This window comes from Staurois parvus, unplaced genomic scaffold (genome assembly GCF_062004578.1).
Source record: "Staurois parvus isolate SC_StPar_1 unplaced genomic scaffold, SC_StPar_1.0 ptg000682l, whole genome shotgun sequence".
Taxonomy (NCBI): domain Eukaryota; kingdom Metazoa; phylum Chordata; class Amphibia; order Anura; family Ranidae; genus Staurois; species Staurois parvus.
This window is the reverse complement of record NW_028318478.1, coordinates 1,262,468-1,290,166: the sequence shown is the minus strand read 5'-3', so window position 1 is coordinate 1,290,166 and position 27,699 is coordinate 1,262,468. Positions and strand designations below refer to the sequence as shown.

Genomic DNA, 27,699 nt, shown 5'->3' with positions numbered 1-27,699 from the left:
GTTACATTGTTAGTGAGGGGGGGGGCAGAGGAGTGCTCTAATGTGCAAATATACTTAGCATAACTGACCAATGTAACACACATACATAAATATATATATATTTTTTTTTCATATCGATATCAAATCGTATAGCACTCTCACCAATGTATTAAATCACATATTACAGCATTAGTAATCTTAGCGGCATATTAAGGCTTCATGCACACGGGTTTATTGTAAAAGCTGTTTAGGGTCAATGTACAGTAGGCTTAACAATAGGAGCTTCTACAGGAGTTTTACATGTTTTCTCCTGCCTATAGAAACAGCTCCATGTTATTCCATATGTCCATGAACATTAGGGGGTTTAGAGGCATATTTCTAGAGGAGTGTTTAGAAGCAGGAAAAGAAACCCTTCATAAACAAAAAAAAGGTCAATGAACGCGTATAAATGCGGTGTTTAGAAGCATTCTGCATTTTGAAATGTACACTGAAAAATAAGCAGAGGTGAATGTTTTGGGGAAAAAAACCGCTTAAAAAGCAAATGCACATAAACTCTCCTAAACTCTTGTGCAATACGAGCCATTATGAGCATTTTATGCTGCTCTTTCTGCCAGAGGTTCCGGCATTTTTCTGCTCCTAGTGTGCATGGATCCTAAAAGAGAAGAGCGGGAAATGAGAATAACAAACCTACATACTCATCTAGCTGGTTGCAGCATCAATCCAATTCTGCATCTGTCTCCTGCCGGCTCTACACCAAGAACTGAGTCATCAAACATCGCTGATCCCTCAGTTCTCTGGTCTGTTCTAAGCACAGAGCAGTGATGGTCAGTGGAGCGCCAGGCTATGGAGGGCATGGAAGCGGCTGGCTCAGGCTCTCAGGAGCACACTGAGAGGCTGAGCCAGCTGCTGATCGGCATCTGGATGGATCCCAACATTATTGTTGGGATCCCTGCAGAGCCTGGAGTGGCTCCGTAACGTCAACAGACAGCAGACTTTAGCCTAATGACGGCTGAATCTGGGTCACAGGAGTGCAGAACTAAGCGCACTTCTGTGACCCATAGGAGGATTATGGACAAAAAAGCTTTGGCTATACTTCTCCTTTAAACTGTACCCATACTAAAATTAAAAGTAAGTAGTAAAATGCTAATAGGATTTATTTGCACTTAGTGCCTAGTTAATCAGGCCATCATTGTCTTGATAACTCAAATCATATATACAGTATATAGTAAGGGGACATTATGCATCAATGTGACAGACTACATGAACTGGGATTACAGACTTAGATAGATCTCACAAACACATATATTCAAGAAGGTTTGCCCATATAGATATATGTTGGGCAGGGGCCCAGCTCTCTAGCTTGTTGAAAGCACACAGCCTTTTTAACCCTAGTTGCAGTACAATAGTATTAAAAAAAATAAAAAAGCCCCCCTCATCTGTTACTACTGAGTGCATTACAAGAAAAGGAGTATTCAATCAGGCTTTAGTACAATTGCTGTTTTGGGGGCTGAAACTAACATTACCAGTTCTGCATTCACTGTAAAAAGCTGTGGAATTTGTTAGCACTGTTGAAATAAATACAAATCCACAAGATCAGTGCATATCTTAAGTCAAATTCCTCCCTTTCATATTTAGAAATAGCAAAATTAATAAGAAAATGTTAGTCGGTATTTAAATAGTTGGACATAATTTGTTCCAGGTTAATAAGTTAAAAATAAAACTTTGTATATTTAATATCTATATATTTTATTGATGTGCATTGTATTCAATCAGTGAAAAGTCTATATGATTTATGTCTTTCTTCTTTTATTTTAGGTTGTGGTACACGCAATATTAGATCGTATGCTTCACGGATTGTAGGAGGAGTTATTGCCCGGAAAGGTTCCTGGCCATGGATGGTCAGCATACAGAGTCCGGATTTAAATGGATATAACCACTTTTGTGGAGGAACCCTAATAAAAGACCAATGGGTGTTGACTGCTGCACACTGCTTTGGTGATTTAAGGTAAGGTTATCTCTTCTGGTCCTCTTCTCAATAATTCTCAATAATCAGATGGAGCACCAGTTCGATGCTGCATCTGTCCCTCGTCGGCTCGAAGACTGAGCAAACAGTGATGATCGCTCAGTTCTCAGTGCTCCGTGAGCTGGTGACTCTCTGTCTCCGCTCTTTGCTCTGCCCCCACCTATCCACCCCCCCCCCACACACCCCCACGAGGGGGAGGGAGCGGCTGGGGCTACCAGTAATTTGCTGAGAGGCTGAGCCCAAAAAATATATATATCGTATTCATCTCTAGACATATAGCAGTCTGTTAAGCGTGTTAGAATGTTTGTGCTTGTGCAGCCACCTTCTTGCAGTCCTTTTTAACATTTTTTTTTTTACTTTACAGCTCTGTGGCAAAATGGAGAATTGTGATAGGAGCTAACAAACTATCACAACTTGACAAGGAAGTGCAGATAAGATCTGTCAAGGCTTATATTCTGCACAAAAGATACGACAGCAAATTAAAGATCAATGATATTGCCCTCATACAGCTCAACTCGCCAGTAGTGTACAATGACTTCGTTCAGCCAGCATGTTTACCCAGCAGCACCATGGACATCTACAGCATGAGCACATGCTACATAAGTGGCTGGGGACATTTGTCTGAGAATGGTAAGTTTCGTCTGCAGTCCAAAACTTCTTAATGAACTTGTCCTGGTATTATCCTTGCAAAACATAACAATGTAAAAGAAGGCACCAAGAAGAGCCATTTTGGGGTCCTACATTTCCTCTCAAGTGCAAATCAGTATTTCCACTCCATCTCTAAAAAGCACAAGGGTACTGAAAGATGATGGAGTGGGGGTGAGTGCCTGCTAAAGCTACAGATTTGGAGCTGATCACTGCCAGTTGGTGGACACCAAGGAGAACACTGGGGGGAAAAAAAACTACATATAGCCACTTCCTGGTGTCTGTTTTTTGTTATGCTGGCATTACAAGGCTTATATCATGTCCATTATAGTACTTCTCATATCTCACATATGGCTGTATAGTTTGCATATTTAATTAATTTTCATTATCTTTCTTTTTTACAGGTGCCGCAACAGCGGATTTTCTGCGGGAAGCCAAAGTGAACTTGATTGACCTTCAAACCTGTAACAGCCCAGGCTGGTACAATGGCCGCATCCATGCACAAAACCTGTGCGCTGGATATCAAAGAGGTGGAGTGGACTCTTGCCAAGTAAGTTTCAAAAGATTACATCCATTTTTTCAAACAATTAACAATGCTTGTCTTGTACATGGGGACATTATATACATTCATCCTATTTTCAGTATTCGTATATACTGTATGAAAGCATATCGTCTCCTTGCGATATATAGATTTTAATAAGAAATAGCAGCTTATAGATGCAAAAAAGGCTATGTTAAAATAGCACAAAGTGATTAACCTATTCCTGCCGGTGGTACGCATATAATCAGGCCTCTCGGCAGCTGGGCCTTAACACCAAGAGGCTGCATATATCCGTACCAGAATGTTAATAGAGCTGTGCCGAGAGTGCCCGTCCTGAGCGCTCCCAGCAGAGTTACTGGTGGCTAATGGAAAGCTCCCAGTCTTTACTTGTGATCGGAAGCTTTCCAATCATGTAACCGCTATGACAGCCAATTATGGCGGTCACTTGATCAGAATCCCCGCCCCCTGGTATCAGAAACCTCTTAAAGAGCCGGGAGGCGCCTGCGTTGAGGGGTTAAAGTGGAAGTAAACGCTATTCTTTAACTTGTACCTACAGGTAAGCTTATTATCAAGCTTTGCCTATAGGTACAATGAATATCTCCTAAACGTATACCATTTAGGAGATATTCACATCAGCATTAGCCAATAACTTCACCTGCCCATTCAGACTGACGCTCTGCATTCAGGGCATACAGTGTGCGCAGGAATGATGTCATTGTGGCCCAAGCCATTCATACAGCCAGAGGGCTCTGTGTGCAGGTAAGTCTGTCATAGTGTGCTAGTATGCGGTGCATACTAGTACTTTATGACTTAAACCTGCAGGGGGGCCGGATTACTACCACTTTTAGGCCTTGTTCACACCATGTGTGTAGAAAAACTGATGGAAACTGACAGTCAGATTTCACTTGCAGAGACATCAGTTTACATCAGTTTTCAAGTGCGTTTCAATTAGTTTTATACATGTTGCAGATTCCTGTGCAGAAAAAATCTGCACGTGATACTAGTGTTGTGGTGTGAACAGTGCACATGGAGAACAATTGATTTAGTTGTACCCTTGCAGAATGCATGCAGAAAAATTGACGTCTCTGTACCATGGTATGATCTAGCCCTAAAGGAAGCATGTCATGGGAAAAGGATATAGACGTCCATTGTTGCCCTTTCCTGAAAATGCTACTACTTTAATGCTAATTCACAGGCTTTGATGCCTCCTGAGTCACTGACATGAAATCATCATAGAGATGAGCAATTCTAACTTTTTTCAATTTTAAATTGCTGTATGCTTATGGAGCTGTGACTCCGCAATTGAAACCAGATACATCCAGGGAACTAGCATTTTCACAAGAACTTTGCTCATAGCGCCACTTATATTTCCAAAGTTAGCTACTTTTTCTATTGTTCTTCAGTTATTCGTTTGACCACGAAAGACTTTTTAAAGGGACCCTTTCACCACTCAATGCATGAGATAAACACGCCAAAGTAAATTAACTAACAGAAATACTCAGGCTACTTTTGTTGCCCCCTGCTTGCCCCCACTGTGCTGCAAATAGAACTTTTCTCTTTATTCCTCACTGACATTTCTGGCAGGCTCTATGTCCAGCAGGCTTGCGGCTGCTCTACCTCTCCCGCACTGATGTCAGCTAAAGTCATGGCAGCAGCCAGGGGAAACCTCACGCCATGTGCTCCCACAGTCTTTGCAGTATCTTGGATGCCTGGCCGGGGAAAAAAGTCCGGGAGTATTCTCTAGGATGGGGAACCAGGGGCAAAAGAAGCAAAATAACAAGCACATTTACTCGAGTTCTCCTCAAAAGACATTATGGGGTCTCTTATCACATTCTGGTACTTATTATTCTTTTGTAAATATTAGACTAACATTCTTTTTATCTTTGATTCCATTACAGGGAGACAGCGGAGGACCACTCATGTGTTTGGATAAAACAACTTCAAAGTACTTTGTGGCAGGTGTCACAAGCTGGGGTTCTGGTTGTGCCCGCAAACAACGTCCAGGTATCTATGCCAGTACCCAGCATTTTCTGAAGTGGATTTCTGCTAAATTGAGTAGCTGCACTCAGCAGAAAAAACAGCCAACTTTTACAGCCACTTCCAATACATTTCCTTCAGGATCTGAACGTAAATTAGATAACATGCCTTCATCTCAATCTCAAGTTTTCACAGCAAGGCAATCTATGGCGGACAATCCTTACGTGAGGAAGATCCTGAAGAGGTTCAAACCTGCAGAGTAAACCATGGAAGGGCCATGATGAGCACAAGCCCTGTAAGTTAACCTTTACAAATAAAAAAATAAATGCACATATTTTTGCAGGTCAAAAAATGTGCATTTAATATTTCTTTAAACATAAGCCTGCAAAGTTTTGCATCCCCGATCAGTGGATCCCTGGTGCAATTTCAGGCTCCAACACATTCTACCCTCTGTATGGGCTGTCAATTTGCAGCCTGGAGGGAATGTGAATGGACTATGAACATGCTGCTCATCATGCTCGCAGCCCATTCAAACTACAAATCCGTCTGCCGTGGTGGAAGATAGAACTTGTAGTTTCTTTATTCACAGATTCCTGTGAATGAATGATGCGGTTGTGCAGGCACAGCTGCACGATTTTAAAAATGTGACAGCAAATGTGGGAGAGGAATCTCCGCACGCTGTTTTGGGGTGAGGGGGGGGGGGGTGAGTTGCTAAACATGTTACACCATCAATATGGGTATAAAACGTAACAAGTTTAGAAGGGGAAATTAAGCAGTCCATAGATGACGCAAAAGAAAAAAAAAAATTTGTTTGCTTCCCCATTACTAAAGTCAGTGTTGATGGGCGGGAATTCCTCTCACAGCACTACAGTATTCTGCTGGCGGGGAGGTTGCGGGGAACCATCTCAGCCAGCAGAGCAGGATGATTACTGCTCATAGCTACAGCCATAGGCAATAAATAATCCAATGTAGAAATTCTGTCAGGCTGGTTGTACCCAAGTTGACCCATCAATTGACTGGGTGCAATCAGCCTGTCCATGCATGGATGGAATCTTGAATCACAATTCATGTATGGCTTGTTTTAGTCTTTCAAGAAGTAGCTGACAAATCAGTGTTGATGGGGGGAAATCCTCTCACAGCACTACTGTATTCTGCTGGCAGAGGGTTTGCGGGGAACCTTCTCAGCCAGCAGAGCAGGATGATCACTGCTCATATTTATAGCCATAGGCAATAATCCAATGTAGAAATTCTGTCAGGCTGGTTGTACCCAAGTTCATCCATCAATTGACTGGGTGCAATCAGCCTGTCCATGCATGGATGGAATCTTGAATCCCACTTCATGTATGGCTTGATTTAGTCTTTAAAGATGCAGCTGACAAATCAGTCAGTGTTGATGGGGGGAATTCCTCTCACAGCACTACTGTATTGTGCTGGCGGGGGGGGTGGGGGTTGCTGGGAACCTTCTCAGCCAGCAGAGAAGGATGATCTCTGCTCATATTTATAGCCATAGGCAATAATCCAACGTAAAAATTCTGTCAGGCTGGTTGTACCCAAGTTGACCCATCAATTGACTGGGTGCAATCAGCCTGTCCATGCATGGATGGAATCTTGAAATCCAATTCTTGTATGACTTGTTTTAGTCTTTAAAGATGCAGCTGACAAATCAGTCAGTGTTGATGGGGGGGAATTCCTCACACAGCACTACTGTATTCTGCTGGCGGGGGGGGGGTTGCGGGGAACCTTCTCAGCCAGCAGAGCAGGATGTTCACTGCTCATATTTATAGCCATAGGCAACAATCCAATGTAAAAATTCTGTCAGGCTGGTTGTACCCAAGTTGACCCATCAATTGACTGGGTGCAATCAGCCTGTCCATGCATGGATGGAATCTTGAATTCCAATTCATGTATGGCTTATTTAAGTCTTTACAGATGCAGCTGACAAATCAGTCAGTGTTGATGGGGGGAATTCCTCTCACAGCACTACTGTATTCTGCTGGCAGAGGGGTTGCGGGGAACGTTCTCAGCCAGCAGAGCAGGATGATCACTGCTCATATTTATAGCCATAGGAAATAATCCAATGTAAAAATTCTGTCAGGCTGGTTGTACCCAAGTTGACCCATCAATTGACTGGGTGCAATCAGCCTGTCCATGCATGGATGGAATGTTGAATTCAAATTCATGTATGGCTTGTTTTAATCTTTCAAGAAGTAGCTGAAAAATCAGTGTTGATGGGGGGTATTCCTCTCACAGCACTACTGTATTCTGCTGGCAGAGGGTTTGCGGGGAACCTTCTCAGCCAGCAGAGCAGGATGATCACTGCTCATAGGCAATAATTCAATGTAGAAATTCTGTCAGGCTGGTTGTACCCAAGTTGATACATCAATTGACTGGGGTGCAATCATCCTGTCCATGCATGGATGGAATCTTGAAATCCAATTCTTGTATGACTTGTTTTAGTCTTTAAAGATGCAGCTGACAAATCAGTCAGTGTTGATGGGGGGAATTCCTCTCACAGCACTACTGTATTCTGCTGGCAGAGGGTTTGCGGGGAACCTTCTCAGCCAGCAGAGCAAGATGATCACTGCTCATAGGCAATAATCCAATGTAGAAATTCTGTCAGGCTAGTTGTACCCAAGTTCATCCATCAATTGACTGGGGTAGAATCAGCCTGTCCATGCATGGATGGAATCTTGAAATCAAATTCTTGTATGACTTGTTTTAGTCTTTAAAGATGCAGCTGACAAATCAGTCAGTGTTGATGGGGGGAATTCCTCACACAGCACTACTGTATTCTGCTGGCGGGGGGGTTGCGGGGAACCTTCTCAGCCAGCAGAGAAGGATGATCTCTGCTCATATTTATAGCCATAGGCAATAATCCAACGTAAAAATTCTGTCAGGCTGGTTGTACAGAAGTTAACCCATTAATTGACTGGGGTGCAATCAGCCTGTCCATGCATGGATGGAATCTTGAAATCCAATTCTTGTATGGCTTGTTTTAGTCTTTAAAGATGCAGCTGACAAATCAGTCAGTGTTGATGGAGGGAATTCCTCACATAGCACTACTGTATTCTGCTGGCAGAGGGTTTGCGGGGAACCTTCTCAGCCAGCAGAGCAGGATGATCACTGCTCATATTTATAGCCATAGGCAATAATCCAATGTAGAAATTCTGTCAGGCTGGTTGTACCCAGGTTCATCCATCAATTGACTGGGGTGCAATCAGCCTGTCCATGCATGGATGGAATCTTGAAATCCAATTCTTGTATGACTTGTTTTAGTCTTTAAAGATGCAGCTGACAAATCAGTCAGTGTTGATGGGGGGAATTCCTCACACAGCACTACTGTATACTTCTGGCGGGGGGGTTGCGAGGAACCTTCTCAGCCAGCATAGCAGGATGTTCACTGCTCATATTTATAGCCATAGGCAACAATCCAACGTAAAAATTCTGTCAGGCTGGTTGTACCCAAGTTGACCCATCAATTCACTGGGTGCAATCAGCCTGTCCATGCATGGATGGAATCTTGAATTCCAATTCATGTATGGCTTATTTAAGTCTTTACAGATGCAGCTGACAAATCAGTCAGTGTTGATGGGGGGAATTCCTCTCACAGCACTACTGTATTCTGCTGGCAGAGGGTTTGCGGGGAACCTTCTTAGCCAGCAGAGCAGGATGATCACTGCTCATAGGCAATAATTCAATGTAGAAATTCTGTCAGGCTGGTTGTACCCAAGTTGATACATCAATTGACTGGGGTGCAATCATCCTGTCCATGCATGGATGGAATCTTGAAATCCAATTCTTGTATGACTTGTTTTAGTCTTTACAGATGCAGCTGACAAATCAGTCAGTGTTGATGGAGGGAATTCCTCACACAGCACTACTGTATTCTGCTGGCGGGGGGGTTGCGGGGAACCTTCTCAGCCAGCAGAGAAGGATGATCTCTGCTCATAGGCAACAATCGAACGTAAAAATTCTGTCAGGCTGGTTGTACAGAAGTTGACCCATTAATTGACTGGGTGCAATCAGACTGTCCATGCATGGATGGAATCTTAAATTCCTGTTCATGTATGGCTTGTTTTAGTCTTTAAAGATGCAGCTGACAAATCAGTCAGTGTTGATGGGGGGAATTCCTCTCACAGCACTACTGTATTCTGCTGGCAGAGGGTTTGCAGGGAACCTTCTTAGCCAGCAGAGCAGGATGATCACTGCTCATAGGCAATAATCCAACGTAAAAATTCTGTCAGGCTGGTTGTACAGAAGTTGACCCATTAATTGACTGGGTGCAATCAGCCTGTCCATGCATGGATGGAATCTTGAAATCCAATTCTTGTCTGACTTGTTTTAGTCTTTAAAGATGCAGCTGACAGTGTTGATGGGGGGAATTCCTCACACAGCACTACTGTATTCTGCTGGCGGGGGGGTTGCGGGGAACCTTCTCAGCCAGCAGAGCAGGATGATCACTGCTCATATTTATAGCCATAGGCAACAATCCAACGTAAAAATTCTGTCAGGCTGGTTGTACCCAAGTTGACCCATCAATTGACTGGGTGCAATCAGCCTGTCCATGCATGGATGGAATCTTGAATTCCAATTCATGTATGGCTTGTTTTAATCTTTCAAGAAGTAGCTGACAAATCAGTGTTGATGGGGGGTATTCCTCTCACAGCACTACTGTATTCTGCTGGCAGAGGGTTTGCGGGGAACCTTCTCAGCCAGCAGAGCAGGATGATCACTGCTCATAGGCAATAATTCAATGTAGAAATTCTTTCAGGCTGGTTGTAACCAAGTTCATCCATCAATTGACTGGGGTGCAATCATCCTGTCCATGCATGATGGAATCTTGAAATCCAATTCTTGTATGACTTGTTTTAGTCTTTACAGATGCAGCTGACAAATCAGTCAGTGTTGATGGGGGGTATTCCTCACACAGCACTACTGTATTCTGCTGACAGAGGGGTTGCGGGGAACCTTCTCAGCCAGGAGAGCAGGATGATCACTGCTCATATTTATAGCCATAGGCAATAATCCAATGTAGAAATTCTGTCAGGCTGGTTGTACCCAAGTTCATCCATCAATTGACTGGGTGCAATCAGCTTGTCCATGCATGGATGGAATCTTGAATCGCAATTCATGTATGACTTGTTTTAGTCTTTAAAGATGCAGCTGACAAATCAGTCAGTGTTGATGGGGGGAATTCCTCACACAGCACTACTGTATTCTGCTGGCGGGGGGGTTGCGGGGAACCTTCTCAGCCAGCAGAGAAGGATGATCTCTGCTCATATTTATAGCCATAGGCAATAATCCAACGTAAAAATTCTGTCAGGCTGGTTGTACCCAAGTTGACCCATCAAATGACTGGGTGCAATCAGCCTGTCCATGCATGGATGGAATCTTGAATCGCAATTCGTGTATGGCTTGTTTTAGTCTTTCAAGAAGTAGCTGACAAATCAGTGTTGATGGCGGGAATTCCTCTCACAGCACTACTGTATTCAGCTGGCAGAGGGTTTGCGGGGAACCTTCTCAGCCAGCAGAGCAGGATGATCACTGCTCATAGCCAATAATCCAATGTAGAAATTCTGTCAGGCTGGTTGTACCCAAGTTCATCCATCAATTGACTGGGGTGCAATCATCCTGTCCATGCATGGATGGAATCTTGAAATCCAATTCTTGAATGACTTGTTTTAGTCTTTACAGATGCAGCTGACAAATCAGTCAGTGTTGACGGGGGGGAATTCCTCTCACAGCACTACTGTATTCTGCTGGCAGGGGGGTTGCGGGGAACCTTCTCAGCCAGCAGAGCAGGATGATTAATGCTCATAGCTATAGCCATAGGCAACAATCCAACGTAAAAATTCTGTCAGGCTGGTTGTACCCAAGTTGACCCATCAATTCACTGGGTGCAATCAGCCTGTCCATGCATGGATGGAATCTTGAATTCCAATTCATGTATGGCTTATTTAAGTCTTTACAGATGCAGCTGACAAATCAGTCAGTGTTGATGGGGGGAATTCCTCTCACAGCACTACTGTATTCTGCTGGCAGAGGGTTTGCGGGGAACCTTCTTAGCCAGCAGAGCAGGATGATCACTGCTCATAGGCAATAATTCAATGTAGAAATTCTGTCAGGCTGGTTGTACCCAAGTTGATACATCAATTGACTGGGGTGCAATCATCCTGTCCATGCATGGATGGAATCTTGAAATCCAATTCTTGTATGACTTGTTTTAGTCTTTACAGATGCAGCTGACAAATCAGTCAGTGTTGATGGAGGGAATTCCTCACACAGCACTACTGTATTCTGCTGGCAGAGGGTTTGCAGGGAACCTTCTTAGCCAGCAGAGCAGGATGATCACTGCTCATAGGCAATAATCCAACGTAAAAATTCTGTCAGGCTGGTTGTACAGAAGTTGACCCATTAATTGACTGGGTGCAATCAGCCTGTCCATGCATGGATGGAATCTTGAAATCCAATTCTTGTCTGACTTGTTTTAGTCTTTAAAGATGCAGCTGACAGTGTTGATGGGGGGAATTCCTCACACAGCACTACTGTATTCTGCTGGCAGGGGGGTTGCGGGGAACCTTCTCAGCCAGCAGAGCAGGATGATCACTGCTCATATTTATAGCCATAGGCAACATTCCAACGTAAAAATTCTGTCAGGCTGGTTGTACCCAAGTTGACCCATCAATTGACTGGGTGCAATCAGCCTGTCCATGCATGGATGGAATCTTGAATTCCAATTCATGTATGGCTTGTTTTAATCTTTCAAGAAGTAGCTGACAAATCAGTGTTGATGGGGGGTATTCCTCTCACAGCACTACTGTATTCTGCTGGCAGAGGGTTTGCGGGGAACCTTCTCAGCCAGCAGAGCAGGATGATCACTGCTCATAGGCAATAATTCAATGTAGAAATTCTTTCAGGCTGGTTGTAACCAAGTTCATCCATCAATTGACTGGGGTGCAATCATCCTGTCCATGCATGGATGGAATCTTGAAATCCAATTCTTGTATGACTTGTTTTAGTCTTTACAGATGCAGCTGACAAATCAGTCAGTGTTGATGGGGGGTATTCCTCACACAGCACTACTGTATTCTGCTGACAGAGGGGTTGCGGGGAACCTTCTCAGCCAGGAGAGCAGGATGATCACTGCTCATATTTATAGCCATAGGCAATAATCCAATGTAGAAATTCTGTCAGGCTGGTTGTACCCAAGTTCATCCATCAATTGACTGGGTGCAATCAGCTTGTCCATGCATGGATGGAATCTTGAATCGCAATTCATGTATGACTTGTTTTAGTCTTTAAAGATGCAGCTGACAAATCAGTCAGTGTTGATGGGGGGAATTCCTCACACAGCACTACTGTATTCTGCTGGCGGGGGGGTTGCGGGGAACCTTCTCAGCCAGCAGAGAAGGATGATCTCTGCTCATATTTATAGCCATAGGCAATAATCCAACGTAAAAATTCTGTCAGGCTGGTTGTACCCAAGTTGACCCATCAAATGACTGGGTGCAATCAGCCTGTCCATGCATGGATGGAATCTTGAATCGCAATTCATGTATGGCTTGTTTTAGTCTTTCAAGAAGTAGCTGACAAATCAGTGTTGATGGGGGGAATTCCTCTCACAGCACTACTGTATTCTGCTGGCAGAGGGTTTGCGGGGAACCTTCTCAGCCAGCAGAGCAGGATGATCACTGCTCATAGGCAATAATCCAATGTAGAAATTCTGTCAGGCTGGTTGTACCCAAGTTCATCCATCAATTGACTGGGGTGCAATCATCCTGTCCATGCATGGATGGAATCTTGAAATCCAATTCTTGAATGACTTGTTTTAGTCTTTACAGATGCAGCTGACAAATCAGTCAGTGTTGATGGAGGGAATTCCTCACACAGCACTACTGTATTCTGCTGGCGGGGGGGTTGCGGGGAACCTTCTCAGCCAGCAGAGAAGGATGATCTCTGCTCATATTTATAGCCATAGGCAATAATCCAACGTAAAAATTCTGTTAGGCTGGTTGTACCCAAGTTGACCCATAAAATGACTGGGTGCAATCAGCCTGTCCATGCATGGATGGAATCTTGAAATCCAATTCTTGAATGACTTGTTTTAGTCTTTACAGATGCAGCTGACAAATCAGTCAGTGTTGATGGGGGGAATTCCTCTCACAGCACTACTGTATTCTGCTGGCAGAGGGTTTGCGGGGAACCTTCTCAGCCAGCAGAGCAGGATGATCACTGCTCATAGGCAATAATCCAATGTAGAAATTCTGTCAGGCTGGTTGTACCCAAGTTCATCCATCAATTGACTGAGTGCAATCAGCCTGTCCATGCATGGATGGATTCTTGAATCGCAATTCATTTATGGCTTGTTTTAGTCTTTCAAAAAGTAGACTGACAAATCAGTGTTGATGGGGGGAATTCCTCTCACAGCACTACTGTATTCTGCTGGCGGGGGGGTTGCGGGGAACCTTCTCAGCCAGCAGAGCAGGATGTTCACTGCTCATATTTATAGCCATAGGCAACAATCCAACGTAAAAATTCTGTCAGGCTGATTGTACCCAAGTTGACCAATCAATTCACTGGGTGCAATCAGCCTGTCCATGCATGGATGGAATCTTGAATTCCAATTCATGTATGGCTTATTTAAGTCTTTACAGATGCAGCTGACAAATCAGTGTTGATGGGGGGAATTCCTCTCACAGCACTACTGTATTCTGCTGGCAGAAGGGTTGCGGGGAACCTTCTCAGCCAGCAGAGCAGGATGATCACTGCTCATATTTATAGCCATAGGCAATAATCCAACGTAAAAATTCTGTCAGGCTGGTTGTGCCCAAGTTGACCAATCAATTGACTGGGGTGCAATCAGTCTGTCCATGCATGGATGGAATCTTGAAATCCAATTCTTGTATGACTTGTTTTAGTCTTTAAAGATGCAGCTGACAAATCAGTCAGTGTTGATTGGAGGAATTCCTCACACAGCACTACTGTATTCTGCTGGCGGGGGGGTTGCGGGGAACCTTCTCAGCCAGCAGAGCAGGATGTTCACTGCTCATATTTATAGCCATAGGCAATAATCCAATGTAGAAATTCTGTCAGGCTGGTTGTACCCAAGTTCATCCATCAATTGACGGGGTGCAATCAGCCTGTCCATGCATGGATGGAATCTTGAATCGCAATTCATTTATGGCTTGTTTTAGTCTTTCAAAAAGTAGCTGACAAATCAGTGTTGATGGGGGGAATTCCTCTCACAGCACTACTGTATTCTGCTGGCAGAGGGTTTGCGGGGAACCTTCTCAGCCAGCAGAGCAGGATGATCACTGCTCATAGGCAATAATCCAATGTAGAAATTCTGTCAGGCTGGTTGTACCCAAGTTCATCCATCAATTGACTGGGGTGCAATCAGCCTGTCCATGCATGGATGGAATCTTGAATCGCAATTCATGTATGACTTGTTTTAGTCTTTAAAGATGCAGCTGACAAATCAGTCAGTGTTGATGGGGGGAATTCCTCACACAGCACTACTGTATTCTGCTGGCGGGGGGGTTGCGGGGAACCTTCTCAGCCAGCAGAGAAGGATGATCTCTGCTCATATTTATAGCCATAGGCAATAATCCAACGTAAAAATTCTGTCAGGCTGGTTGTACCCAAGTTGACCCATCAAATGACTGGGCGCCATCAGCCTGTCCATGCATGGATGGAATCTTGAATTCCAATTCATGTATGGCTTGTTTAAGTCTTTACAGATGCAGCTGACAAATCAGTCAGTGTTGGTGGGGGGAATTCCTCTCACAGCACTACTGTATTCTGCTGGCAGAGGGGTTGCGGGGAACCTTCTCAGCCAGCAGAGCAGGATGTTCACTGCTCATATTTATAGCCATAGGCAACAATCCAACGTAAAAATTCTGTCAGGCTGGTTGTACCCAAGTTGACCCATCAATTGACTGGGTGCAATCAGCCTGTCCATGCATGGATGGAATCTTGAATTCCAATTCATGTATGGCTTGTTTTAATCTTTCAAGAAGTAGCTGACAAATCAGTGTTGATGGGGGGTATTCCTCTCACAGCACTACTGTATTCTGCTGGCAGAGGGTTTGCGGGGAACCTTCTTAGCCAGCAGAGCAGGATGATCACTGCTCATAGGCAATAATTCAATGTAGAAATTCTGTCAGGCTGGTTGTACCCAAGTTGACCCATCAATTGATTGGGTGCAATCAGCCTGTCCATGCATGGATGGAATCTTGAATTCCTCTTCATGTATGGCTTGTTTTAATCTTTCAAGAAGTAGCTGACAAATCAGTGTTGATGGAGGGAATTCCTCACACAGCACTACTGTATTCTGCTGGCAGAGGGTTTGCGGGGAACCTTCTCAGCCAGCAGAACAGGATGATCACTGCTCATATTTATAGCCATAAGCAAAAAATAATCCAATGAAAAAAATTCTGTTAGGCTGGTTGTACCCAAGTTGATCCATCAATTGACTGGGGTGCAACCAGCCTGTCCATGCATGGATGGAATCTTGAATTCCTATTCAAGTATGGCTTGTTTTAGTCTTTAAAGATGCAGCTGACAAATGTTTGGAAACTTTTCTCAAGGCATCTTTTGCCTTGGTGAATGCTGCACTGCAGTCGGTGGTTGCGGCTACTGGAGTCTGCCAGAGCCTTAGGATTGGTGTAAAAAGTCTGTCCAGGAAGTTAGGCTCAGCAGGTACTGAGGCTGACCTAGGTGAGGGTTTGACAGATTTCCCTAGGGCTCTCTGTTTTGCTGTGAATGCCTTAAAGGGGTCCATTCAACAGATTCAGCTGTCTTCACCTGGACTGGGCACCGCCATCTTGGAGGTAGCCATCTGGCTGTGACTGTCCAATGTATATGCATGAGATCACGCTGCACTTTCACATTGGTCTGCAGCCTCCTTGGACACAGGACATGGCCCAAGAGGTTGAGGGCAGGCGGGGGTGGGGGGCACTTACATGCTCTGTGCAATGCTTTTGCAGAGAGGCCCCCAACCTCCCCTTCTTGGGTCCCTCACCAGTGAGTAGTGAAATGTAGAGTAGAGTAGTGTAATGTAAAATAGAGTAGTTTAGGGACTGGCCAGAGAGGGATTACTTTGATGCAGTTGGCCAGCTTAAACATGTATTGCAATGCATGTGAACTAAAAATCCCTTTTTTTTTCTACAAAGTTTGTTGGAAAGAGTGTATAGTAGTGTGCAGAGAGTTAATTCAGATTTTTTTTTAGTGTTATCATGTCATCACAGCCCTTTAGCAACTGATGGGATATGGATGGATATATATATATATATATATATATATATATATATATATATATATATATATCACACACACAGATGAAACTCGAAAAATTAGAATAATCGTGCAAAAGTTCATTTATTTCAGTAATGCAACTTAAAAGGTGAAACTAATATATGAGATAGACTCATTACATGCAAAGCAAGATAGTTCAAGCCGTGATTTGTCATAATTGTGATGATTATGGCTTTCAGCTCATGAAAACCCCAAATCCACAATCTCAGAAAATTAGAATATTACATGCAATCAATAAAACAAAGATTGTACATAGAACAGTATCAGACCTCTGAAAAGTATAAGCATGCATATGTACTCAGTACTTGGTTTGGGCCCCTTTTGCAGCAATTACCGCCTCAATGCAGCGTGGCATGGAAGCTATCAGCCTGTGGCACTGCTGAGGTGTTATGGCAGACCAAGTCCTGCTGGAAAATGAAGTCAGCATCCCCATAAAGCTAGTCTACGGAAGGAAGCATGAAGTGCTCCAAAATCTCCTGGTAGACAGCTACGTTGACCCTGGACTTAATGAAGCACAGTGGACCAACACCAGCAGATGACATGGCTCCCCAAATCAACACAGACTGTGGAAACTTCACACTGGACTTCAAGCATCATACAGTGTGTGCCTCTCCATTCTTCCTCCATACTCTGGGTCCTTGGTTTCCAAATGAGATGCAAAAGTTGCTCCCATCAGAAAAGAGGACTTTGGACCACTAAGCAACAAACCAGGTCTGTTTTTCTTTAGCCCAGGTAAGACGCTTCTGACATTGTTTGTTGTTCAGGAGCGGCTTGACAAGAGGAATACGACATTTGAAGCCCATGTCCAGGATCCGTCTGTGTGTGGTGGCTCTTGATGCACTGACTGCAGCCTCAGTCCACTCCTTGTGAAAGTCCCCAACACTTTTGAATGGCCTTTTCCTGACAATCCTCTCCAGGCTGCGGTCATCCCTGCTGCTTGTGCACCTTTTTCTTCCACACTTTTCCCTTCCACATAACTTTCTATTAATGTGCTTTGACATGGCACTTTGGAAACATCCAACTTGTTTTGCAATTACCTTTTGAGGCTTTCCCTCCTTATGGAGGGTGTCAATGATGGTTTTCTGCACAACTGTCAGGTCAGCAGTCTTTCCCATGATTGTCATTCCTACTGAACCAGACTGAGAGACAATTTGTGTAGTATTATGTTCAGCAGACTGTGTTCTTCTATTGTTGTGACTTAGATGACGTTCAGAGCACATTTTATGCCCAATTCATGCAAAACTCCACGTAATCCCAAGGGGTTCACATACTTTTTCTTGCAACTGTATATTGTGTCACATTTTGCTTTCATTACATTATTTTATATATATATATTTTTTTTTTTATTTTATTTTGTCACTTATCACTTTGTTGCTATATGGATGTTCTTTACTAATATATTGTTTGATTAATTGTTTTGGTCACAATTTTCCACTGGTTGTTTCTAGCAGTTTTTCATTTCCACACTTGGGTGTGGGTATATTTGCTTATACATTGATTTATTTTATATTAATTTATATGTCCATTTATTATTCATTTATGCACTGAGTAGCGCAGCACTAATCCATCATTCAATCTGTCATTTCACTCTACTTCATGGTATGAAATATTTAAAAAACGCAGCACAAGCAACATAACTTACAGAGTGCCGACTATGCTCACTCTTTCTGCCTCCCCTCCTCCAATCACAGAAGCTGTTGTATAGATTCCATGAATGAAAAGTGATCTATTCATCAGCCTGTCCTACATTCATAGATCGGCTTGTATAAACTCCCACTGCACCAGAAGATTATGGCTGCAAGGTATGGAAGGGAGGCAGAGGACTTCAGTTTTCCACTGACAGCTGACACCAGCACAAGGAACACCACTCTGCATTAAATGTAAATAAAGTCCCGTGTGCTCATTTAAAGGAAAAAAAAACAAGAAAGAGGTTTTAACTAACCTTAGACTTTACCTAATGTTAACAAAACCCTGCGATTACCCACAAACATCAATTCATACTTGCAAATCTATTGTCTGATATATGACATTAGGCCTGGGTTCACACTGATGGGGTGGCAGAATTCGCAGCGGTTTCTGTGCGAATTCTGCACTGCATCAAAATCGCACCCAGTTCATTTCAACCGCTGTGGGTGTGTATGCTAACAACACCCCGAAATCGGTTTGCAAAATGCGGTGCAATGTGCAGAACTGGATCGCATGGGTGTGGATACCCATCTGATCTGATTCTAGTGCGGACCAAAAAAAGGGTCCTGCACCTTTTTGGTGTGGATGCGGTGCGATTTGAGCCATACAAAATGTTCTGTGCGATGCGATTTGAGCCATACAAAATGTATGGCTCAAATCGCATCGCACAGAATTCGCATGCGATTTGCATAGGAATGTGGGGCGGTTTCTGTGCAAATCACATGCGATATATACCGCACCGCATATGTGTGAACCCAGGCTTAGGGATGCTTTCATGCAGCAATACCAAAGTGACACTGGCAACCCTTAATAGCAGTAAACAGAACAAAACAAGGTTTGTTGAACTTTCAGTCACTGACCTCTGTCTCCACACACCAAGGTCTTCTCAATACATGGGATGTCTGTGTAGCCAAAACTAAGAAGACTTTTCATTTGTTGTGCTGTGATTGGATGATTCCACATGGCTGTAGTCATAGCTGGGCAGAACAGCAGTGGCTTTGTTGTAACCCATGAACGGACCACACGTCTGCAAACAGAATATATAGCAAAATCTTAAAGCTGAGCTCCAAACAAAGCACTAAAATAAATACAGACATCAAAATGCATACTGTGTAACTGTTTTACTGAACAGATTATTTGGATTTCTTTCTATCCAGTACTGAGACATACCTTACCCTGCCACACAGCAAAGACAAATGGATAACACCCTTTCTCTGCTACAATTAAAATGTATCTGAACCCCAAACTAAAAATCTAATATATTGCAGCCTACCAGCCCTTAGATGTAGTACTTGCATATTTTGTCAGGATTTTTTTTCCTTTATTTTCACCCGGTGATCCTGCCAGTAACCCACTTTCTGTCCTAGAGTGACAATGTTCTCTCACTGTACTGTATCTATGGAGGAGCAGTGTTGTCACCTTAGAAGAAGAAATTTAAGATTACAGAATAGGGACTGCCGGGATAACCTGGTATTTGTATCCAAAAGGCACAATCCAAAACACAAGAGGCTGCTACTTGTGACAGAAATATACCTTATAAACACATATCTGCTGCACTCATTTTAAGGGTAACATACACTTTAAGAGAATGTGTGAACAGAAGCAAGTCACCGCCTTACAGATCTAAGCCACAAAAGCCTGATAAAGAAAAGCCCAAGAAGTAATCACCATTCTAGTGGAATGGGCTTTAATGGGAAAGGGACTCATGCAACTCACACGCTTGTAAAAACTACCTGTATGCAAAGCCCTAGCTATGTGAGGCTAGGAAAAAAAGGAAACGTTTACTTAAAGCAGAACCTTACCCATAACAATTTGATAAAAAATAATGTTCTTTAGCAATGAGCAGAAGTTCCACATTAATAATTATGCTACCAAAATAATTGTGTGCTGTAAATTGCCTCCAACATTGTTCCCATTTCTTCTTGCTGGAGGCTGCCATTTTGCTGAAGCCCAGAGCACCTGAACAGCAGTAAGTCATAAAGCAGAACTAAACCCATTGAATCAACAGCTTCAAAAAACACCTACATTCTTGGAATGCCATGATTGCCAACTGTCACATTTGCTTGTGTCCTTACCCAAACTGTCAAACCATCAAATGGCTGGTGTCATAACTGATCACATGCGCAGCTCCATGGCAGTTGCAGATCAAACAGAAGCAGCTTCCTTGGCTGTAAAGGACAGGAGAGTTTAATTCCGTTTTGCTGTCAGCAGATTGGCCTCTACAAATTCATCAGTGTCTAAAAATGAACAGCAACTGAGCATGTGCAGAGTAGGGTGAGACAGTGTTACTGATTTTAAACAGCACAGGCACTTATTTTTCATGTTTTACATAGCTATACCTACATAAGGGGCCATCCTGAAGTGATCTAGCAGGACATCATTTTCTGACTAAAGTTCCACTTTAATAAGACTCACGCGGTTTAGCTTACAAATACTTATTGAAAGGTATATTAAAATCATACACAAAAATACTCTCTTCGCCTTTCACCAAATTAAAAATGACAACATTGCAATAAAGCCATGCATTCACACTTGTTCGGACATCATCTCACCACAATCCCAGTAATTGTTCCCCAGTAATAGCATGGCATAGCAACTCTTATAGACATTCTTTTTCATAAAAGAACTGCCTATTCTTGTTTATGTCCTCAGATATGACTAATCTTCAAGAAAACATTGGAAACAATTTTGTTGACGAAAAGCTTTATGAGGATGTCCATAGTAGTGCACAAGTGGAGATGTACATGAGGGTATAAACTTAGGGAGGTCTATCTGATGTAGAGTAATATGTGCAATGTCCACTGCCCCCTACTAGTACACTTAGGAATTGTTTGTTAGAATGCATTATAGGTAGCCATGCTATTACTGGGGGTTAATTACTGGGATTGTGGCAAGATGATGTCCAGACAAGTGTGAATGTATGTTTTTATTGCAACGGTTTCATTTTCAGTTTGGTAAAGGGAGAAGAGAGTGTTTTTGTGTATGATTTCAATTTTTGAATTTACCTTTCAATAGGTATTAGTAAGCTAAACTACAAGTCTTATTTAGTAACTGCTTCTTTTTTTCTTGCCGCACATAGTTAGGGCTTTTAGTAGATACTGTTTGGTTACTAAGACCACGCCAAAGCGCGGCGAGTGGATGGGCTTCTGGAATTAGACTGAAATTCTCAGAGATGCTTTTACGGAGTTTTCTCCTGCAAAACGACTTGTCAAATTCACTTAAAAATTGTGGAAATGTCAGCTGGAGAACTTGTGGCCTTTTGGAAAAACTATCAGGGAATCTGTCTGCCTAAAAGAAGCAGTGGCTGAGAGATAAACCCCGACAACCCTCACTATATCCCATATAATGGAGACAGATCTCCTTGGGGTGAACCAGAGCACACTGAAACACAACAAAGATAGCACAGTACCATCATAAAGGTGAAAATTAGAGACCACCTTGGAGAAAAGGAGGTCCCATCGCTAAACAACCTTGTCCTTGTGAAAAATCAAATGGAACTTCTAAAGGACAATGCTGATAACTCAGACTGCTGTAGCCGAACTGATGGCCACTAGAAAGACTCCTGTACGGGATAGCAAAGAAAGAAATACTCAAATAAATGCCCCAAATAAACTGAATGGTAAATCAGTCTCCCTGCATTGTTTTTTGTTCAGTTAGCTGCCTGGAAAGCATGCTGTAATTAGGCTGCTGAGACTGAGAATATTGGCTTGCTGACACTTTTGGTGCATCTACCGATTCATTCTTTTGAGCTGCATTCATCTTTTGAAACTTTTCTTATACTTTGCTGGCTTCATATTAGGTTTGCTTCAACTTAGATTGTAAGCTCTAACGAACAGGCCCTCTGTTTCCTCTTGTACCAAATTGTATTGCAACTGTAATGTCTACCTTCATTTTGTAAAGCACTGCGCAAACTATTGGCGCTATATAAATCCTGTATAATAATAATAATAACTAGTTGTACACCTGATACATAGTAATTCTAATCAGCCACTTGTTTTAAGCACAGTTGTCTTATGTTGCCCCAACAGATGTGCTTTTCTTGCACATAAATACCGTATTTTTTGGCGAATAAGACGACTGGGCGTATAGGGTTTGGGCTATACTCGCCGTATAAGACTACCCCTCTTCCAACGCACACCAAAAAAAATGTAAAAAATAAAAATTAAAAAAACATCAGATTTGATTTCAATATGGTATGGTATTTCAGTATGGTATTCCAATGATGGGGTGCTATTCCTCCCACTGACACCAATGATGGGGCACTATTCCTCCCACTGACACCAATGATGGGGCACTATTCCTCCCACTGACACCAATGATGGGGCACTATTCCTCCCACTGATACCAATGATGGTGCCCCATCATTAGTGTCAGTGTGTGAGGAATAGTGTCCCATCATTAGTGTCAGTGGGAGAAATAGTGCCCCATCATTGGTGTCAGTGGGGGGAATAGTACCCCGTCATTGTTGTCAGTGGGAGGAATAGTTCCCCGTCATTGGTGTCAGTGGGAGGAATAGTGTCCCAACATTGGTGTCAGTGGGAGGAATAGTACCCCATCATTGGTGTCAGTGGGGGAAGGAATAGTGTTCCATCATTGGTGTCAGTGGGGGGGTGGAATAGTGCCCCATCGTTGGTGTCAGTAGGGGGGGGGGAATGGTGCCCCATCATTGGTGTCAATGGGGGGGGGGGGAATAGTGCCCCATCATTGGTGTCAGTGGGGGGGGGGGGAATAGTGCCCCATCGTTGGTGTCTGTGGGGGGGGAGGAATAGTGCCCCATCGTTCGGGTCAGTGGGGGATGGAATAGTGCCCCATCATTGGTGTCAGTGGGAGGAATAATGCCCCATCATTAATATCAGTGACACCAATGATGGGCACTATTCCTCTCACTGACACCAATTACACTTGCTGACCCCTGTTCCAGTATGGTGCTGCTGCAGCCAGCATACGTGGTTGCAGCAGCACCTCTGCACGGCACACTTAATGGCCGCTCCCTCACTCGATTTTTGCGGGGCTGCTCGGCTCCGCCTCCTCGCTGGTGATTGGCCGCCTGTGTGCCATTCCTGAGCTACAGTTCTGGCGGCCAATCACCGGTTAGGAGGTGGACACGAGCGGCCGCACGAACATCCGGTGGCCGAACTGAATGAAGGAGCAGCCGCGCTTCCTAGACTGGATCGTCGTGGGACTGGGACCGGAGCCAGGTAAGAAACAGCAGCCCCTACCCACCCCTGTACTTACTGTCCCTTCCGTTGGAAGTGCCGCCCTGACACCAAGTGTCAGTATGCCGTATACCGGCGTATAAGACGACCCCCGACTTTTGAGAAGATTTTCAAGGGTTAAAAAGTCATCTTATACGCCGGAAAATACGGTACATATATTTGCTTGTGTCTTTTTATTAATAAAGCCTCTGGAAAACAAAATATTTTCTGTACAATCTGGGGCCTTTATTTTAAAGTGTATTTCCACTTTTGCAGTCAAATTCGTTATGTTTGTGTGTGTTCCCATTCACAAAGCATACCTACAAAGAAGGTTTTATATATTTCTTTTAGATGTTCCTTTGGAGAAGGTGTCATGGTGGACTGCAAATGTTTCTATATAGAACTGTAAAATTGATAAGTAAGTCACCGACACCACATCCCAAAGTGATTTACCAGTATATAGAGAATATTACAAAAAGAAGAAGACGCAGGACTTTTAACCACTTGAGCTCTGGAAGATTTTAACCCCTTCATGACTAGGACATTTTTTGCTATTCAGCACTGTGCTACTTTAAGTGGCAATTGCATGGTCCTGCAATATTGTACACAAATTAAATTTGTATCATTATTTCCACACAAATAGAGATTTATATTAGTGGTATTTGATTATCGCTGGTTTTTTTAGTTTTTTCGCTATAAACAACAAAAATATCAAACATTTTTAACAAAAAAAAATAAAAACCGTTTTCTACTTTCTGTTATAAAACATACCCAATAAAATCAAATTTTGGCATAAATTTATGCCAAAATGTATTCTGCTATGTGTCTTTGGTAAAAAAAATTCCAATAATGTACATTAATAGCTTTGTGTAAAAGTATTAGTGTCTACAAACTATGGTATATATATACACAGTATATCTGAAAACTGCTAAACTCTATTCTACTGACAGCCTATCTCATTTCTTGAGGCCCTAGAATGCCAGAATAAATTGCCCCCCAAATCACCCCTTTTTTTTGCAAAGTAGTCAGTCTGAGGCAGTTAATAAGAGGCATGGTGAGTTTTTTTGTAATGTTCAGTTACAATTTTTTTGAAAATGAAGAAATTGAATAAAATCTGTTTTTTTTATATGCTCTCACCAGTGCAGTACAGCATCACCATATGACTGGTGTGGCAGTGATCAGGGACACTGACTGGTGACTGTATGTCAAAAACAGTTACATTTTTTGACAGTGGGCTGCAAGCTGTCACAGCCCTGTGCCCACATTGAAGATGCCGGCGCCTGGATCACCACATGGCTGGTGAAACGGGCTGCGGGGAGGACACCGCGGGGTCGTGGGACAGGTGAGTGGCTGTTTTTTAAAAGTCACAGTTTTTGTAGCTACTGACTTTTATTTTTTGACAGTGTGAGTGGAACTCAGCTTTAATTTCATCCCAGAGGGGTGATATATAAAAGAGCCTGTGTCCACTTAGGATAATGTCCCCCGACAACTTAAAGAGAATGCATAGTGGTTAAGACATATTCTTACTTTTTCTTTTAGTCCTAACCATAATTACTAAAAAAACTTTTTTATTGCCTGGTCATTTGTGAGCTATGAATACTGCATATGAGTATATTTTATGCTCCTGTCCAGCCAGCAGATGGAGCTCTCAGCTCCTTGTCATGTTTACTGGCTGTTTTCAGATACTCATATCATGCTTGTCATTAACCACTTGTCCTCCAGAGGATTTACCCCCCTATCCTGAACAGGCCATTTTTTGTGATACGGCGCTGCGTGACTTTAACTGACAATTGCGCGACCCTACGAGGCTGCACCCAAATTAAATTTACGTCTCTTTTTTGCCCACAAATAGAGCTTTCTATCTGTGGTATTTGATCACCTCTGCGATTTAATTTTTTTTTGCTATAAACAAAAAAAGACCGACAAAAAAAAAACTACTTTTGACTTTTAGCTATTAAACATGTCCACAAAAATTTTTTTAAAAAATCAAATTTCGTCATAAATTTAGGCCAAAATGAATTCTGCTACATGTCTTTTCTAAAAAAAAATCCCAATACGTGTAAATTAATTGGTTTATGTGAACGTATAGCGTTTACAAATGGTGGTATATATACTGGAATTTGTTTTACTGGTAATGGTGGCGATCAGCGACTTATAGTGGGACTGTGGCGAGCATTCTGCCACTGGGGGAGGGGGGGGGGGGACTAACTGTCACTGACATCCCCAGTGAAACCAATACAGTGATCAGTGCTAATAAAAAACACTAACTCTGTACTAATGACACTGGGCAGGAAGGGGTTAACATCTGGGCCGATTAAAGGATTGACTGTGTGCTGTTTTACTGTGTGCTGTGCTTTACACTGTAAACACACTGCTTTGTATGGCTCTACTGTGCAAAGCCATACAAAGCAGTGTGCAGGAGCTGACAGGGGAGAGATCTGTATTGTTTACATACAGGCCTCTCCCCCATCAGTGATAAACGGCGATCGCCGGGTGCTGGGAGGGAATCACCGGCTACAATCCGGTGATTAACAGCCAAGGCTGCCAACAGCAGCATGCCCCCAACACGGAAATGCAAAATCACATATATATACGTGATTCTGAGCAGCCGTACCGCCCTGTAGCAGTATTTCTGTTATAGCGCGGCACGGAAGCGGTTAATAAGTCCCATATTGTTTTGCTGTACTTTACTGTACACTTTGCAAGATTTAGGCTGCCCATACATTATACAATTTTCTTGAGAATTTTACTTTAGAGTTACAAAAAAAACATATAATATGAGGTCAAACCTAAACACTTCCAATTGTATCCAAATAGGCAGGTCTTTGCACCACATAGTTGAAGGTAAATATAAAGGAAATTGGGCAGAAATTGTAAGAAAATTGTATAGTGTATGGCCAGCCTAAGTTTCTCCAATAAAGAACTGTTTAAAAGTTGGTCAGCGTTAAAGCCAGACTCTGGGCTGCTTTTAAATGTACCCATGCTGCTTGATTCCCTCCCCCACATTTCATGGGCTAAATACAAATTATTACTTTATTCCTCACTCCCACAAGATTCCTCCTCTTTGTTGGACTGATCCTCTGAAGTGCTTTACCTGGCTACCCGGCCGGTCGCAGCTTTCTGATGTCATAACACACTAAGCAGACCTAACAGTCCTGCATTGTATAGGAGGGGGGCGAGGGTCTGCTCACAATCCAGGATGTCTGGCAGAGGAGGAAAGCACCGGCTGTCAGGGGAACAAGGCCCTTAGTCACCGGTCACACCGCTGCGACTTAAAATCATGCGATTTCAGGTGCGATTTCTGAAGACTGTATTGCAACTTCTTAAGATTTCCAACGATTTCTTGCTATTTGCGGTGCGATTTCCATTGTATTCTATGTATGTGAAATCACAACAAAACTGCAGAAAAAGTAATGCAGGAAATACTTTAAAAATCGCGCTGCAGCAAAACGCACATATTAAGACAGGGACATTCACTAGTTGGGATTTCAGCTCACAAGTCGCACCGGTATGACCGGGCACTTAGACAGAAGGGATGAGTCCAGACACCAGTCCACACCTACCTGAGCTATCCTGCTGGAAAGTTGCAAAGTGAACAGCCAATCACAGGCAATGGAGGCATGCCCCGCCCCACACTGACTTGTATCCAAGGAATGAGGGGGTCTCTGATGCCTATGATTGGCTGTCTGCTTTGGCAGCTTCCTAGTGGGATAGCTCAAGCAGGTGAGGACTTGTGCGTTAGAGACAGTTGCTATGGGAACAAGTGTCCTCACTGGAAGATTTTCCCTCACATCCTGTTCTGGACACAATCAGCAAGAACAACCTGACAGGTGGTCTAACCCCACATCACTCTAAATCTAAATGTAACCACTTGCTGTCCGCCCTATAGCAGTTTTCCTACAAAGTGTTGTCTTTAGTTCCCCTTTACCATTTCTCTGCCTCACTGAAGACAAGTGTAATGATACGATCAGTGTTCTTCCTCTTCTACAGCCCAATCAGGAGGAAAGAAATAAGATCACATCCATCGATCATCACATTACCATCATCAGCCGCCCTCCTCTCTATGGCTCCATTCTGACCTGTACATAGAAACACAGCCGGCATGGACACTAGCCCGAGACTACAACTCCCAGAAGTCTGTATGCACTCACCGTGCAGCCAATGGACTGGCAGAGACTCGTATCCCAGCATCCTTCTCTCCCTGTAGTGGATTTATTCCGCAAAGGATGCTGGGATTTGTAGTGCCGGGCAATACATAGGAGGGGAGGCTATGCCTCTAGTAGATGTGTTCCGCTCAGCTTTGTGTACACGGACTGTAATCCGCACCTCCCACACAC

At 43.2% G+C, this 27,699-nt stretch overlaps 2 protein-coding genes across 4 annotated transcripts in view; one reads left to right on the top strand and one right to left on the bottom strand.

Moving 5' to 3' along the window:
• Window positions 1–27,487, bottom strand: part of PPCDC (phosphopantothenoylcysteine decarboxylase) — a 418,450-nt gene extending 390,963 nt beyond the window's left edge. The window contains exons 1-2 of one of the 3 annotated variants that reach the window (XM_089652388.1): window positions 27,403–27,487; window positions 19,028–19,194 (exon numbers count right to left, since the gene is read on the bottom strand). The gene's annotated coding sequence lies outside the window, so the exon portion shown is untranslated. Of the gene's footprint in view, window positions 1–19,027; window positions 19,207–20,242; window positions 20,312–27,402 lie in introns of those variants that run through there. The other 2 variants (XM_089652389.1, XM_089652390.1) reach the window with 2 other exon arrangements.
• Window positions 1,832–17,834, top strand: LOC149447516 (acrosin-like). The gene is made up of 5 exons (XM_089652404.1): window positions 1,832–1,984; window positions 2,367–2,632; window positions 3,052–3,197; window positions 5,087–5,460; window positions 16,809–17,834. The coding sequence occupies exons 1-4, from the start codon at window positions 1,875–1,877 to the stop codon at window positions 5,426–5,428; spliced, it is 864 nt and encodes a 287-aa protein (XP_089508530.1). The 5' UTR covers window positions 1,832–1,874; the 3' UTR covers window positions 5,429–5,460; window positions 16,809–17,834.
• Window positions 27,488–27,699: the final 212 nt, after the last annotated feature.